At 39.2% G+C, this 16026-nt stretch overlaps 2 protein-coding genes across 11 annotated transcripts in view; one reads left to right on the top strand and one right to left on the bottom strand.

Annotated features, from left to right (window-relative positions):
- Positions 1 to 1866: 1866 nt before the first annotated feature.
- Positions 1867 to 3461, top strand: rho (rhodopsin). The gene has a single exon (XM_026250265.1). The coding sequence runs from the start codon at positions 1977 to 1979 to the stop codon at positions 3039 to 3041; it is 1065 nt and encodes a 354-aa protein (XP_026106050.1). The 5' UTR covers positions 1867 to 1976; the 3' UTR covers positions 3042 to 3461.
- Positions 3462 to 10516: 7055 nt separating this feature from the next.
- Positions 10517 to 16026, bottom strand: part of LOC113078004 (membrane-associated guanylate kinase, WW and PDZ domain-containing protein 1-like) — a 70817-nt gene continuing 65307 nt past the window's right edge. For 8 of the 10 annotated variants that reach the window (XM_026250276.1, XM_026250274.1, XM_026250273.1 and 5 more), the window contains exon 22: positions 10517 to 13021. In XM_026250276.1, the coding sequence (XP_026106061.1) occupies positions 12000 to 13021 (1022 nt within the window). In that variant the 3' untranslated portion in view covers positions 10517 to 11999. The remainder of the gene's footprint in view (positions 13022 to 16026) is intronic. The other 2 variants (XM_026250280.1, XM_026250281.1) reach the window with 1 other exon arrangement.

The raw sequence follows: 16026 nt of genomic DNA, 5'->3' as shown, positions 1-16026 counted from the left end.
AGTTTAACTCTGTGTAGCCTATGTCATAAAAAATAATGTTTTTAGTTCGGGAGCTTTTATAAAACTATAGAAATTATAATTATTTCTAAATATGATTTATATAGGCTACTGTGACAACAAATAAACTGAAACAGACTTGACTGAAGAGCAGACTATGTTCATAACACTTTATTTCTGTGTGACTAATTTTCAATCCGGATAAAATATTTCATTATGATTAATGTATCACTTATTGTAGTAAAACATTGATGCTTTTGGATTTAAATATTTAACAGTGCATGCAAACAAATGGCTGCTTTTATCATGTTTGTTTGTGATCGCACTAGTCCCAGTGACTTATTTCTTATTCATTTTCTGATAACTTGTCTTTGTTGGTGAAATGATGCGGTTGCGTGGCATTGTTCCTGAGAGGCATGTAAAGGGTGGGTTTAAACGCAGCGCTATTTTGGCCTTGTGCTACAGGTCCGAGGCTATTAGCCCCGCCCAGCCAGTTTAATGCACTGTCTCACACTGGCCCGACAGTGGAAAAGCAGCTATTAAAGCCTACTTCACATTGTGTGGATATTTTAGGTTCAAATATTTATCAATAGATGAACAGAATGCTAACTGAGACTATACTAGCCAGGTACAGCCAGTATTTCCCCTGCAGCCTGTGCAGTGTTGATTGTAGAAAGACTAGCAAGCAACTAATGTGCTTAAGGCTCCTCATTGTAGGGTAACTCTCCTGTAATCTCAGGTAAATCTCCTGTAAATCCTCTTCATAAAATCCACCTGTGTGAAATATGCTGAGCCTTGAGCATGTCTACCCAGGCCTTTCACAGGGACAAGGGTAGCATTAGTCCACCTGACACTACACAATCTAGACTATGCAAGAGTGGAAATAAGTTTATGACAAATATTATTGTGCTTAGTCCACTGGTTTTATTATCCTGAATGACAAATTACTGATGAATGAATTTCTTATTCTTGAATTAATGTGCTTGATTATATGTAATTATTTCTATGAACATTAGTTAACTTGGAGAATTCTGGTTCCTTCAGGTGTTTGAGAATGACACCAACATCTGAAAGGTTGTGAGTGCATTTCGCAGGAAACATATACTATATATATATATACTATGTATACTTTGAAAGAATCAAGACCGATACATGCCAGAGCACTTTTTAGGGATTTTTTAGTGTGTGTGAAATGTGACCTACTTTTCTATGGTGTTCCTCACGTATATCTTCCAAGATCCCAGCTTGACTTGTTGGCATTAATGCAGGACAGGTCATCACAATAGCATGAAACAGTTTGTGGTTTGATCACATGAAAGTGTCTTAATTTTGAATCAGTTAAAATAAAATAAAAACTTTTTTTGTCAAATGTTTTGCTTAAAAACAGGAATGTGCTATCTTGGTTTGAAATTTTGTTGTCTCACTTGTGCACTTTGAAATGTGTCCAAATCCAATTCGGGGCATCTTCATTGGATGCTATTTGATGGAAGTCAAGTCACCTTTATTACATATACAGTTGTGTCAAAGCAGCTTTACAGTATTAAATAGGAAAATTGTGTGTAATGATGCAAATGGACAACGGTAAACACTCAATTTTCAGTTAAATCCAGTTCATCGTTGATTCACTGATGTCATCATACAAGTGTGCCCTTATGTCTCAAATAAAGTCCTGTTAGTGTTTTTTTTTTTTCTTTTTCTATGACTACTTACCTGCCTTGTGCAGGTACAACCTTAATAACTTGAGAAGTTGCCAGATATGCAGTGCAATGATGGCTGGGATTATTTTATTAGCTGTGGCCTAAATAGACTCATGCTGACAGCCTGGAAACATCAGATAATCCCAAGCGAGTCTCTATAAAGTGGGGTTCACACTTGCCCCATCAAGTCGTAGCACGGTCCTGCCTCGTTTCTCCACAGTCCTGCCGAGCCATCCAAACACTACCACAGAAAGGGGCTGAGCACAACATCCAACCGCAACAATGAACGGTACAGAGGGAGATATGTTCTACGTGCCTATGTCCAATGCCACCGGCATTGTTAGGAGCCCGTACGACTATCCTCAGTACTACCTGGTGGCGCCATGGGCATACGCCTGCCTGGCCGCGTACATGTTCTTCCTGATTATCACTGGCTTCCCCGTCAACTTCCTCACTCTGTACGTCACCATCGAGCACAAGAAGCTGCGTACACCTCTCAACTACATTCTGCTGAACCTCGCCATTTCCGACCTCTTCATGGTGTTCGGTGGCTTCACCACAACGATGTACACCTCGTTGCATGGCTACTTTGTTTTTGGACGCGTCGGCTGCAACCTCGAAGGCTTCTTTGCAACCCTGGGTGGTGAAATGGGCCTTTGGTCCCTGGTGGTGTTGGCCTTTGAGAGGTGGATGGTCGTCTGTAAGCCCGTGAGCAACTTCCGCTTCGGAGAGAACCACGCCATCATGGGTGTTGTCTTCACCTGGTTCATGGCCTGCACCTGTGCCGTGCCTCCCCTGGTTGGCTGGTCCCGTTACATCCCCGAGGGCATGCAGTGCTCATGTGGAGTCGACTATTACACTCGTGCCCCAGGCTACAACAACGAGTCCTTTGTCATCTACATGTTCATTGTCCACTTCATTATTCCGCTCATCGTCATATTCTTCTGCTATGGTCGTCTCGTCTGCACCGTCAAAGAAGCCGCTGCCCAGCAGCAGGAGTCCGAGACCACCCAGAGGGCCGAGCGCGAGGTCACCCGCATGGTCGTCATCATGGTCATCGGCTTCTTGATTTGCTGGATCCCCTATGCCAGTGTGGCCTGGTATATCTTCACCCACCAGGGAAGCGAATTTGGACCTGTCTTCATGACACTGCCAGCCTTCTTTGCCAAGACCGCTGCTGTCTACAACCCATGCATCTACATCTGCATGAACAAGCAGTTCCGTCACTGCATGATCACCACCTTGTGCTGCGGCAAGAACCCCTTCGAGGAGGAAGAGGGCGCCTCCACTACTGCATCCAAAACAGAGGCTTCGTCCGTGTCTTCCAGCTCTGTGTCCCCTGCGTAAACACTCGTCCATGACACACGATAAGCAGCTACGTACACTGGGCTTCAACTACAACCAACGACACAGACACCACAAAGTGTTCAGCCCAGGGAAACGAGCGGCCGCTACCACTTGCAGAATTTTTTTTTTTCCGTCAATTTTCCTTTTTGTATTTTCACAAAACCAAATTGATTCAACCAAAAGACAGTTTTGAGAGAGGACAGACCATGTCCCAGTTTCAGTACATCCAGCGAGTCCAGCGTAATGGTGCATAAGATTCTTTTTTGTTTTTTTTTGCTTTTTATTTTTTCTTCCTAAAATGCAGCAAAAGGAAAAATATCTTAACTCAATTACTGTTGGACTCCTTATACTGGCTTTGTTGTGATTGTAGAGGCATGTATTCAAGGCAACGTAACAATAAAAAGCACTTTGCAAATTAAATCACTCTGTTTATGTTTTGATTGAGCTGTAATGTTAACAAAATGTCAAAATAATATTTTAAATTAAATAAACAATACTGATTTCTGATGAGAGCTTTAATGTGTTGTATATATTCCCACCTTCAGTAAAGCCTGAGTGTTTTTAATCTATTCTATTTAATCAACATCAAGACAATAGCTACTGCAGAGTTTTGAATTGAAAAAAAAAAAAGTACATTTCTTCAACAGTTAACAGCATCATAATTATGGATAACTGACTCAATATGTTATTTAAAGCAAGTGTACATCTGGGACAACCCTCACTGTCACCTTGGATTAAAGGCTTTATGAAGGATGATTTGACAGATATATACGGATGAATTAGATAGGAACTGACATGTTAATCCTGCTCTAGGTCAGAGTGGTGAAGATAGATTATGATTATGTATAGATTGCCTTTCACTGGCATTTGCGTAAATAGGGACACACAGCCTCACACAACATTTGATAACTCTTAATATTATGACACTATTCACTGACATGAACTATTGTAGTTGCTTATGAACATGCATATTACTAGCATAGTGTCTGTTTATTAGTATTTATTAATCACATATTAATGCTTGACCATAGTTTAGATCCATTAAACCTACCCCATACCTAAAAATAACTACACTTTTTATGAAGCCTGTATTTATAATACATTATAAAGGTATTCTTAAAGCATTATAATGATTGCATAATGCATTATAATAAAACGTATAGTATGTTGTATCATCTCATGAATATTCATAATAACAGTTTTAATATATTATAATATTTTCTTATTTGTGGTTATAGCTTTTAAGAGTATGATGATTTATAACACAACAAACACGTTGCATCCACTTTTACAATGGATTATATTTTCTCATAGTTATAAAGTATTATAAGTCTCATATCTTGCCATTTTTCTGATGCTACTTTACTTAAAGCGGGCAAAGACCACTTATAAGTAGCAATAATAATCATAATAAACTTTGAACTATTTTTATTGTAAATATCAGATTGATTATTTTGATGGTACCCTTTAGACAGCTGATGATAAGTAACTCTGTAACTTCATAACAACTAGCGGTCATTGGAGTATCAGTATGTCTGCTACTGTAAACATATGCTAACACTTTATTTTGATGGTCAATCAACAGATAAATTGTCTTTGCGAGCATCTCAGCTTATTCTATCATATTAGATTCTTCCATTCTTGAGCATACTAATACTCTAATGAGAATTAACTACATTATATTATAACTACACATATGTAAGTATTATGATTGTCGCTATGGTTATGCATGAGATGATATAACGTATTATACGTTTTTTATAATGCATTATTCATACCCTTATAATGTGTTATAAATAGGGGCTTCATAAATATTTTCAGACCTGTCATTAAGAATTTTGACACTAAAACATATTTTGGTATACATATATTTTTGTTTTTGGTGTACAAAAAAAATCTGAATAACTTCAGATAATTTCACAAAGAAAACCTAAAATTACCTTGACAATATTATTGGCCTTCTAGAAGTATTCATAGATAGATAACCAAAGAAGGCCAGACACAAGATTATAGCCAAACGTGGACAAGCTAAAGTCTACAAATGCACAAATGCAATGTTTTGTTTTTTTCGAGTATGTTTTATTGAGCACCAACCATACAATGCATACACAATGTGAAACAGTACTTATAAATATGAAACAGTGCTCATATTTTTTTTTTCCACACTCCCCCTCACCTCTCCACAACACACCATCCCTGGGATCCCACACCCTGATGTCCCTTGCTCCTGGATTACAAACACAATACACGTTAAATATACATATATATATAAATTGCATTAGTGGTTAGTTACACTATACATCTAGAGAACATATACATTTCACTCATCAGGCATGATGTCTAGAAAATAAATGATGGAAGGCAAGGGGTTCCAAGTTTTTTCAAATCTCCTCAAGGAGCCTCTAAGAACCTTAGCCTCTCAAGTTTTAGATTATATAGGACTTCCTTAATCCATCTGTCAAATGATGGAGGCAGGGCCTGCTTCCAATTAAGCAAGACCAAGAGCCTAGCATGCAAGGTTCAAAAACCAAAGAGTGTTGTGCTTCGGCCGTTAGAGTGCTGCCATGTGATATACCAAAAAGGGCAGACAAAGGATTTGGGTTTTTTACACAATGGTAGGCCGTGTGAAGAGTCTCAAATATTTTAAGCCAAAACTCTGCTAGCTTTGAACATGACCAAAATGTGGATGAAGTCTGCAGGAGATTGGATGCACCTATTACAGGCATCTGCAACACTGGGATAGAACTTGGATAGGAGTTTACTTTGAGAAGCGTGTCTATCAAAGTCTCTGTGGGGAGATTTGGAAAATCAGATTAATTTCTCTGCACATAATGCCTAATTTGAAAGAAGCGAAAAAGGTGAGCAGATGGAAGTTGAAATTTGGCTAAAAGGTTGGCGAAAGACATGAAGTCATAGAGGTCTTTGATAGCCGCGATACCTCGATCACTCCAGAATTGAAAGGCAAAATCCATAATAGATGCTTTGAAACTATGATTGTGGGATACTGGGGCATGGATAGAGGGATGCTTCAGGCCAAAATGCTTTCTGAATTGCATCCATATTTTAAGCAACTGAATGACTACAGGGTTAATGTTAATGACACTAGCTGACATTGGAAGTTGGGAGTATAACCGTGACTGTAGCGAGGCTTTAGAGGAGGAAAAGTTTTCAGGTCCCAGGCTGGCTGATTGGCCGTAGTATCGGCTGTCCAGTATAAGAGTTTTTGAAAGTTAGCAGCCCATGTAGTAATGTAGAAAATTAGGGAGGGCTAGCCCCCTGGACATTTTAGGTAGCTGCGATATGTTTTTCCGAATGCGCACTGGTTTATTACCCCAAAGTAATTTAGAGATTAATTTATCTACTTTGGCAAAAAAAAAAAAACTTATTTGAGATAAGTACAGGGATATGTTGGAATAGGTAAAGAAACTTTGGGAGGATGGTCATTTTGATAAGGTGAACCCTGCCAGCTAAGGAGAGGGGCAGAGTAGACCATCTGCTAAAGTCTTCCTCGACTTTTTTAAGCAAAGGGACAAAATTGCTATTGAAAGTGTTTGCCAAGGATCCGGTGATGAAAATACACAAATATTTGAAGCCTTGGTCCACCCATTTAAAAGGGGCTACATGGTTTGGGAATTTACTTACTAAGTTGTGGATTGCGAATGACTCACTCTGTCACGGTTCATGAATTCACTCTCTCTCTCTCATCTAGCGTGCTGTTATGTGTGTGTCTGTGGGCGTGGTCACTGATCAGCGATTATCAGCATTGCCAGCTGGTTTCAATTGTTTGTCTCCTATATAAGTTCAGTAACTTGTGTTTCATGTTGTCAGATCGTTGTTTCTCCCCGGTGTGCTCCCGTACCTGTTCCTGTGTTCCTAGTTCCTGCCTGAGTCTTCCTGTGTCATCGTTGTTCCTGGATCTTCGCCCAGCATTGGATTACCATTCACCATCACGAGGACTGCACACTCACCGGGATTCGAGAGATCATCACTGAAGCAAGCACCATCATCCGTTGCCCACCGAGGTCCCTGTGTCACCGTGCCATCAGCCTTGTGTCTGCCCCCTGTGTTACCCTGTGAACTGGTTGTGCTTTCTGACTTTCTGTGCTTTTGTCAATAAACACGCCTTGCGATTACATCCTGTCTCTGTGTTACGTAACACACTTCTCCCAAACTTTAGTTTATAACCTGACAATTGGACAAATTGTTTTAAAATCTCTAAAATTACGGGGAGAGAGGTAGAAGGGTTGGACACATTCAGCAGAGGCTTAGTGTTATCCGTGTACAGTGATAGCTTGTGTACTGTGCCTTGACATGAAATGCCCTCAAAATTTTCTTCAGATCTTAGCCAGATAGCCAAAGTTCTCAATGGCTATGGCAAACAGTAAAGGGGACAGTGGACACCCTTGTCTTGTGCCGCGGTGAAGTTGAAAAGCGGGTGAGAGCACATTATTTGTTTGTACAGATACTACTGGGGATGAATATAACAACTTTACCCATGATATGAAATCTGAACCCAAACCAAATCTATCCATCATCTCAAAAAGAAACTCCCACTCCACCCTATCAAAAGCTTTTTTTCAGCATCCAGCGACACCAGTATCTCAGGGGTGCTGGAGCTGGGCATGTTCAGAATGTTTAGGAGTCTCCTGGAATTGTGAAATGAGTGCCTCCCCAGCATGAAGCCTGTTTGATCTGCTGAAATGATCCCTGGCAAAACCTTCTGAAGACGGAGGGATAGAATCTTTGCAAGAATTCTGTAATTCACATTTACTACATCCCTACTACAAAGTAGGGGATCTTTGTCCTTTTTTAGGAGAAGAGTAATTGTGGCATTAGTCAGGGTTGGAGGAAGTCGGCCAAGTGTCAGGGCCTCATTAAACATGTCACTTAAAACTGGTGAGAGAAGTGGGACAAATTTCTTATAAAATTCCACTCCCCATGATCTCAGTTGTGGAGATTGGCTCAGCTAAATTCTCTACTAGCCCCTGATCCACTTTAGGGAGCTCGATAGTGTTTAACCCACTTGCTGAACTGGTGTTAGGTTTGATCGGTGGCATATAGATCAGAGTACAATTTGGAGAATGTTTCACTAATAAGTTTTGGGTCAGTGGAAGTGGCACCTTTAATACTAGGAATTAACCTAGATGCTGGTGCAGCTCTAGCTTGCTGGGCAAGGAGTTTGCCAGCCTTGTCCCCTCGACTTGAGCAGTTGCATTCCTGCATCGTTTGAGATTAAAGGGTTGAACTCTGTCTGATATTGTAGGCGTTTCTTGTAAAGTGAGGATTCTTGTAAAGTGAGGAGTTTTTTTTGCATAGCTTTCAACAATTTCCAGAATTGTGGGCTGTGTAGGAAATTATCTGACCTCTTAAATTTGCCTTGAGGGACTCCCATAAGGTGCCCCTCGCCATGTCTGGTTTATCATTAATTGAAAAAATAGTTCAATGCTTGATCTCAAAGAGTCCACCAGAAGGTCATTGGCAAGCAAATTTGAGTGAAAATGGTTTAAAAAAAAAAATCGGTTGTGATTGGAAAAGGTTTATGTCTAGTGACGTGGGAGCATGGTCCAAGTTCACACAATAATACATTTATTTCAATCTTCTGTTGAAAAAAAAAGAAAATCAAAAGCAACACATGATTGGTTTTACTAGTTATAATGAAAATTGTATTGTTTAAATAAAAAAAAATAAAAAAAATGTAATGGTGCCTGTTGGTCTCTACTGGTAAAATTGGTCAACTTTTATTAATGGCTTTTGTTAAAGTTACTAAATTCTAATATAATATTCCCCATAACACACTACAGGAAACCATTACTTAATGGTTTATTTGTTAACAGTTGATGGTTTGTAATGTCTGTAATGGTTTTTGTAGTAGAAATTATTCTATTCAAATTTCTGTGATGATTTCTTTTGCTTTTGTCAGTAGGGTCACCTTGGGTTTTGTTATATTATCTGCCATGAATGCAAAAGGATTGCTGTAATACTGTGAGATAGTATTGACTGTTTGTAGTTGTGGTGGGCCTTTTTGGGAAAAAATCCAGGGCCGTTTTTTACTCCCAGTCCATCCCTGGTTTCTACCTAATCAACAAAGCTGAGTTCTACCACTATTTTTTCCTTCTTCCTTACAATATGTCCTTTCTCCACTGCTCCTTCCTTTTACTGAGGTATATATCTGCCTTCTTTCAGGGTGTTCATCACAACGAGCCCTGCTTTTCTGCAACAGACAACAGTACTCTTTCCTGACAACTACATGCACTCTACTTAAGCATATTTTTTAATTAAAGTCACACTTTATTTTATTGTCCAATTCTCTTTATTAACAAACCACTAACTATGACTTTGCCTCAATAAACTCCCAATTTGCTGCTTATTAATAGTTAGTAAGGCAGTTGTTAAATTTAGGTTTGGGGTAGGATTAGGAGAAGAAGAGCTTTATAAGTACTAATAAACAACCTATATGTTAATAATAGACATGCTAATAAGCAACTTGGTAATAGTGAGAATTGGCCACTAAAACAATGTGTTACCTAAATTTATCAAGTACAAATGCATGCTTTAAGCACTAACAGTAAGTAATTTTTACATCAAAGTATACAACATGTCCACCCAAAACAGTATCAGTGTGGACCATAACAGGAAGGACATTTAATGCCGAAGTCAGCTACCCATGTGATGAGCAAGCCAGTGCTAATTTAGTTCCATTTTTACTCTTTTTATTAACCATATTTTCAAAATTACAATAAATTTTCAGTTTTCACTAGAAATAAGCATAACAGAGTGGACATATCATGCTGCATTAATCAGTGAATCATTATAAAACACTGAAACAAGGGTGAATAAAAGTGTTACTTATTCTACTCCTTATAGATGCTTAAAACGTTGGAATTTGTTTGATTTTTATTACTTATTTTTGTGGCTGAATTTATGAAAGCTTACTTGGGGACATGGCATGGCATTTTAGCCTTCTTGCACTAAAATAGGAGCAATTATTTTTATTAATAAATTTTGGGTGCATATTCATTGTGTTTTATGGTAGAGAGTCAGTCAATTTGTAAGATGAGCATTTAGAAACAAGTATTAGCTAATTTGTACAGAAAATATACCACATTAGATCATGGGGACTCAAATGACACTGAATACTAGGAATGACTTGTTCAGGTTATCGTGTGAGCTACGCTATACAGTGTAATTCCATACCAACACAATGAACACGGAATTGTGAATTTGTATGCAAAACTTTATTTGATAATAAAAATAGCATTCACAGACTTCTTTTTGATAGCTACATATATAATGTGATCCATCCAAACAAGAAAAAACAAAAACAAACAAAAAAAAACCTTTACTGTGTAAGTCCACGTCTACTTGAACTTGTGTAATTTCAGGGATCAAATAACGCTATGGAGAATGCAGAATATATATATTTATATATATATATGCATAGTATCATTAAAAACAAAAACAAACATTAGACCATATACATGTACTGCTTTTATAGACACAGAAAAAAAGCATTTAAAATCCATAGAACTTTTCAGAGACCACAGACAGTATACAAGATCTCTAGAAAAAAAGCAGGCTATCCATCACAACATATAGTCAATGCCCTTCCTTGAAAAACATCCGTTTCCCATCCTTCCTGGAGAGAGGGAAAAATACAACTTTTCACACACACGTTACTCATAGTCCCAGTGAGCAGAGTAGAAACATCTTCTTTAGGTGGACATCTTTCATAAATTCTATTTTGTACAGAGAAAAGGCAACAGTATCTTTACGTACACAGTTCTGAAGTACATACAGTAATAAAATTTGTACAAAAGACAGCAGCTGATCCGTTCATTTTGATACAGTACCATTCAGATGACAGTGAAGGAATGTTCTCGGTCCTGTCAAAATGCACAAACCAGCGGTGTTCCCAAACAAACACGTCTGCGTCTGCATATCACTGAAGTCCAGTGGCTCTCCAGAGCGAGTGTTGGCTCAGATGGGCAGATTGCGCCATGTGCCGTTTTCACGGTGTCATTTCGATCGGATCCGGTGACCTGAATCTTCCGTGCTGCAACTCTACATTCAGCTTAAAATGTGTGCTGCGTCCATGTGTCACCTTTATTTTCACAAGCTTGTTAAGGGATTCCATTCGTTCAGAGCATTTCAATCGCCTTTGGTACTTGAATTTATGGAGGTAAATGTGGTGCATAAGGGACAATTCAAAATACTTCAGACTTTTGCTTAAAATGACTGTGAATTAGAACGACCTCTCACATTATATACATCCAGTGTTTTCATGGTTGGATGAATTATCTCTGTTCCTGTAGCTCCACTGGTCTGTGGTTTGTCACACTGATATACAGGCTGAAGTCACTGTCACTTTAGAAGGATCCGATTCATTCCTAAAATAACTGGCTTTAAGCTAAAGTTGGGTCAAGTTTTCTCAATTGTGCATACGTGTCTTTAGACTAAGTTCTGGTGACTACGGAGACAACATCATAACATTTTCTGCCTTCATTTTTTCCTTTTTTTTTTTGCTAATGGGCGGCTCGTGCCTCAGTCCAGTGCAGTGTTAGGACTAACAAAGTCAGATATATTACAACAGAGCGAGACTGAATGATGCTTTTCTCATCTGGACATCCTATCAAGTTACATTTCAGTTATTAAAAATAAATATACAGCTTAAATATATATTACTCAATTAAACAGTAGCATCATAGTCTGAGTTCAGGTTTCGCCACACATTTTTAAAAATGTACAAACAAAGAAACAAATGTTGAATGCTTGTGCTCTGGTTCAGTAAATCTCAATTGGAGACAAGAGGACATGCAAAGTAGACACATTTAAAAAAGGGAAAAAGAAAAGAAAAGTCTGTCTTTTAACAAAGCATGGATCTCACTCGCAACACAACATATAGAAACAAACTAGAAAAAGGAGCCTGTTTTGCTGTGGTGAAGCTCAGTCTTGTTGAGCTCAGATGCTGAGGTCTGCGTGGTTCTCCTTGTAAAGCCGTCTCTTGCTCGGAGAGTTGGGGATGAGGCCGAGGCCCACGCCGCTCCCGTTCACACCGCTGGCTTTCAGTGCGCTGTAATAATCTCTCAGCTGTGGAGCCGTGGCCTCTTCCAGGAAACTTCCATCGCTGCTGCTGTCCGATCTCCTGCGGAAACATCTTTCCGAGGCTCCGCTGAAGAAGTATCCCTGTCTCTCAGCTTGACTGGACGGAGAGCTGTTGAGCAGAATGTTCCTGTTCTTTAGACCCCGTTCAGGTGTGCGAGTGAGAGTGTGGGATCGTTCAGGGGTGGATGTGAAGGAGCCCTGTTTGCTGTAGTTCCTGTGGGGTGTTTGGGGCTCTCTCTGGGGCCGGACAAGCCTTTCTGGAGTGGAGATCTGGCACAGCAGGTCCTGGGAAGAGGCTTGATAGCTTCGCTCAGGGGACTGATCTTTATATGAGCGTGTTGTTCGGCGGTCCACAGACTTGGCCCTGCGGCGGTCGGGAGAGGTGTTGCGCTTCCGGGAGGAGGAGCGATCCAGGGACCCGCTGCGCACCTGAGACCCCGCACTACTCTGTGCGTCTGTGGAGGGTTTGCGGCCTCGTCTCAGGAGATCCTGGTTGGACGTTTTCCTCCCAAATCCGCCCTCTTTCCTCAGTGTTTTGAAGAGCTTGGCAATGCCGCTCTCGGACTCGGACTTCTTGACCTTGCGGTGGGAGTTGTTTTTGCTGCTGTCGGGGGACGGCGAGGGGCTGGGACGGTTGTTCCTGGAAGGGTGCTGTGGAGCGCTCGAGTACAGTCCTGTTCTGCTGTCCCTCTCCGGTTCTCTCGTCTGATCATGATGCCTGTCTTTAGGTTGGTGCTGCTTGGGCTGGGATGGTGTGGGATGCTCTGATGTATAGCTGGACTCGGACGGATGATGAAAGGGGCCACTGGCTAGCAAGGCCCTCACTTCCGAATTATTTTGTGGCCTGGGTGAGGGAGAGTAGCTGTCATTTGGGCCGTCTGGAAATGAATAAAGAAAGGCATTAAGTTAAGCCACTGAAAACACTCGGCTGTTAACAGTTTAGACATAACATAGAACTTGAACAAGCAGACAGCACTTGATGTGATCGAGCATAAAAGCAAACATTTCATTCAACAACATCTATACACAAGCAGGCAAAGGTTTGGATACACTTACTTGAGTTTTATTCAGTCGAGTCATAGAAACCAATAAACTACACAAGTGGAAACTGACCAAGAAAATGCAAACCTTTCAGGTTTCTGCAAAGTTGTGTACCCAGGTTTTCCCTAGATTAAAGCTCTGAAAACACCACCGGGTCAAACAGCTTGTGGTGTTTCTCATACATGATCATGTTTTACTACAGTTCGGTGGACGAAACAGTTTTAGAAAGCATCTGTAAGATGAGAGTTACAGACGCTTAACATCAAGACCAGCACCCTAATATCACTGGTTGCTCACAGGGTAACACTATCTAAATGCATGGGTGATCAGGGTGGCTAAAGTGTTCCCCACACTTATCCACGAGACGAGACATGAGATTGGGTTCACGAGAACGAGACAAGATTTTTAGACCTTTTCTCAAAAGAAATCCACAGTGATGAAATACATAGGGAAAAATAGTATTTTAATCAACTAAAAAAGACAAAATGCAAAACACCCAGGTGCATTTTGAAATCAATTTGTACTCTATGAAATGAAACATCTATTTTAATAAATTTTATGCAGTTATAAACATCATGTAAACAATGCAGAAGGTTTTGCCACAAACTCATCTGACAAGTGGAAGTAAACTTTAGTAAACTTGTTAGAAACTAAAATTTACACTTTGATAAAAATTATATATAATAAAATTAATGTAAAATTTAAAAGAATAAAGCAGTGGTTCCCAAACTGGCTGAGGGATAGTTAGGGCCCTATGAAATCCATTTGATTTTTTCTTCTCATTTTAATTGTTGAGTATTGCTTTTTTCAGTTTACATTTTTCTCAACTCCTTTTTAATAGTTAAATTAAATTGCATCAATTAGCAATTCTAATTAATCAAAATCATGAAACTTAAAGATTTGCACATCAATTTATTATAAAGTTTAGGGCCCTATGATTTTTTTCTTATTATATTATTTATATTTTTATTGTTATTTAATTCTTTGCTTTAGCATGTCTAATTATTTGAATGTATAAACAATCTCATTTATTAATTTAATTAAAGTGGCTGTGTTGTGTATTTAAATTTTTATGGTTATCACAATGAAGGCATAAATCATTAATTTCATTTACGTGTCCTTCAGAGTGTAGTAAATGAAACCGGGCGTCTGGGCCATTCATTAACAGAGAAATGCAGAACATGCAGGATTCATACTTAAATCGACTTTTGCGATTTAAGATTTACAGATAAATATTTTGATTTTATTTAAGTGAAATGCCCTACTTTTGACTGATTAATTAATTCAAAGTTTGACAAATTCCGTGACATTCTGCATAAAACTGTGAATTCTGTTTTTATGACTCAATAAAGACTACACTGCATAATTTTCCCGTGTATTATGAGTCCACTTGCCAGATGTGAATAAAATATCTTACAACGAACATTGGTGAAAGGGCCACTGTAATGCAAATATATTTGAAAGGATATTGGGAAATGAAATCTGTTTCCCACTATTTTTGGAACTATTTCTTTCTCTTTCCAGTGACAGAGCACTTTATTTTGAGAGTTGTTTAAGAAAATCGGAATCTGCAAAAATCTGTATCGGAAGGACACACTTCCAAAAAAAATAAAAAAATAATAATTCAGAATCAGCCAAGAGAATTCCAATGAGTGCATCTTTAGTCTAGAACCCAGGTCAGAAAGCTTTTATGCAGTTTTATTAAATTATCTTGCCATGCATACTGCAATCCTAAATGCTAATGGGCCAATAGGATGCAGTCATGGCCAAGAACTGTCTTATAGTGCCTTGGGGAACAGGCTTGTGATGAAGAGACCGTGAGTGGAGGCTAATGGGTAGTTCAGACCAACTATAACTCTTGCCAACTGTGGTCCCTATGATAGCTGTCTAGTTCTGTAAGAAAGTAAAAATATATCCATTTTAACATAGCTTTTAAAACTTGGTTGCTGAAAGGTGTCATTTTCTTGAATATGCATGGCATGGCACTGGCCAGCAGCAGACAGATGAGCTGCAACCGCCCTCGATTTCCAACCTCCAGACTTTCAGAAGAACAGACTGTCAAGATTTCACAGCTGGGTGATGACAATCTAAACCTCAAACCTCACTGTTATAGACACAGCTGGACTGATGAGGATGTGCGGTGCTGGCGTGAACAGGTTAGAGAAGCACTGCTTTAGATCATACTATGCCATCATGTTGGCAAGGACAAATGGACAACAGTGTTAAAGTTAGTCAGGGTAACACCGGGATGGAGTTGAAAGGAAAATGTCTTCACAATGAACCTTACCAGATTACAGTGTGAAACGGGTGCCAAATGTGCATTTCTGAAATCACTGGTAATGGCAAATCCTTGCTGATGTGTCTTTAAGACACCGGATTACTCCTTGAAACTGCTTTTTATGAGCAGTGTATGCAACTACAGTAGTCAGATGCCTCCTCTGAAGAGAATTTGGTAAAACTTCAGAATAGGGACCAATTCTCACTATGAAGTAGTTGTTTATTAGCAGCATATTGGTTGATTATTAGTACTTAGAAAGCACATATTCTGCATGACCACATTCTACATCCCTTGTCTTACCCAGAAGCTAAAGTTAACAACTACCTCACAAACTAGTAATAAGCAGCAATTTAGGAGTTCATTGGTTTGTTAATAGCGAGAACTGGACCTGTGATGAGAACTCCACCTGGTCCATTAAAAACAGGCATTTTTTCTTTTAATTATTTTATTTTATTTAAAGGTTAGATTTTTGAAAGAAGGATAAATAGTGCAGACATTTCTTACAGCCCGTTTATATATGTGGAGGGCAATGTTTGTCATTACTACAACAATTTTAAAGTTGTA

Source organism: Carassius auratus, unplaced genomic scaffold, assembly GCF_003368295.1.
Source record: "Carassius auratus strain Wakin unplaced genomic scaffold, ASM336829v1 scaf_tig00023751, whole genome shotgun sequence".
NCBI classification, from domain to species: domain Eukaryota; kingdom Metazoa; phylum Chordata; class Actinopteri; order Cypriniformes; family Cyprinidae; genus Carassius; species Carassius auratus.
This window is presented reverse-complemented; position numbering and strand designations above follow the sequence as displayed.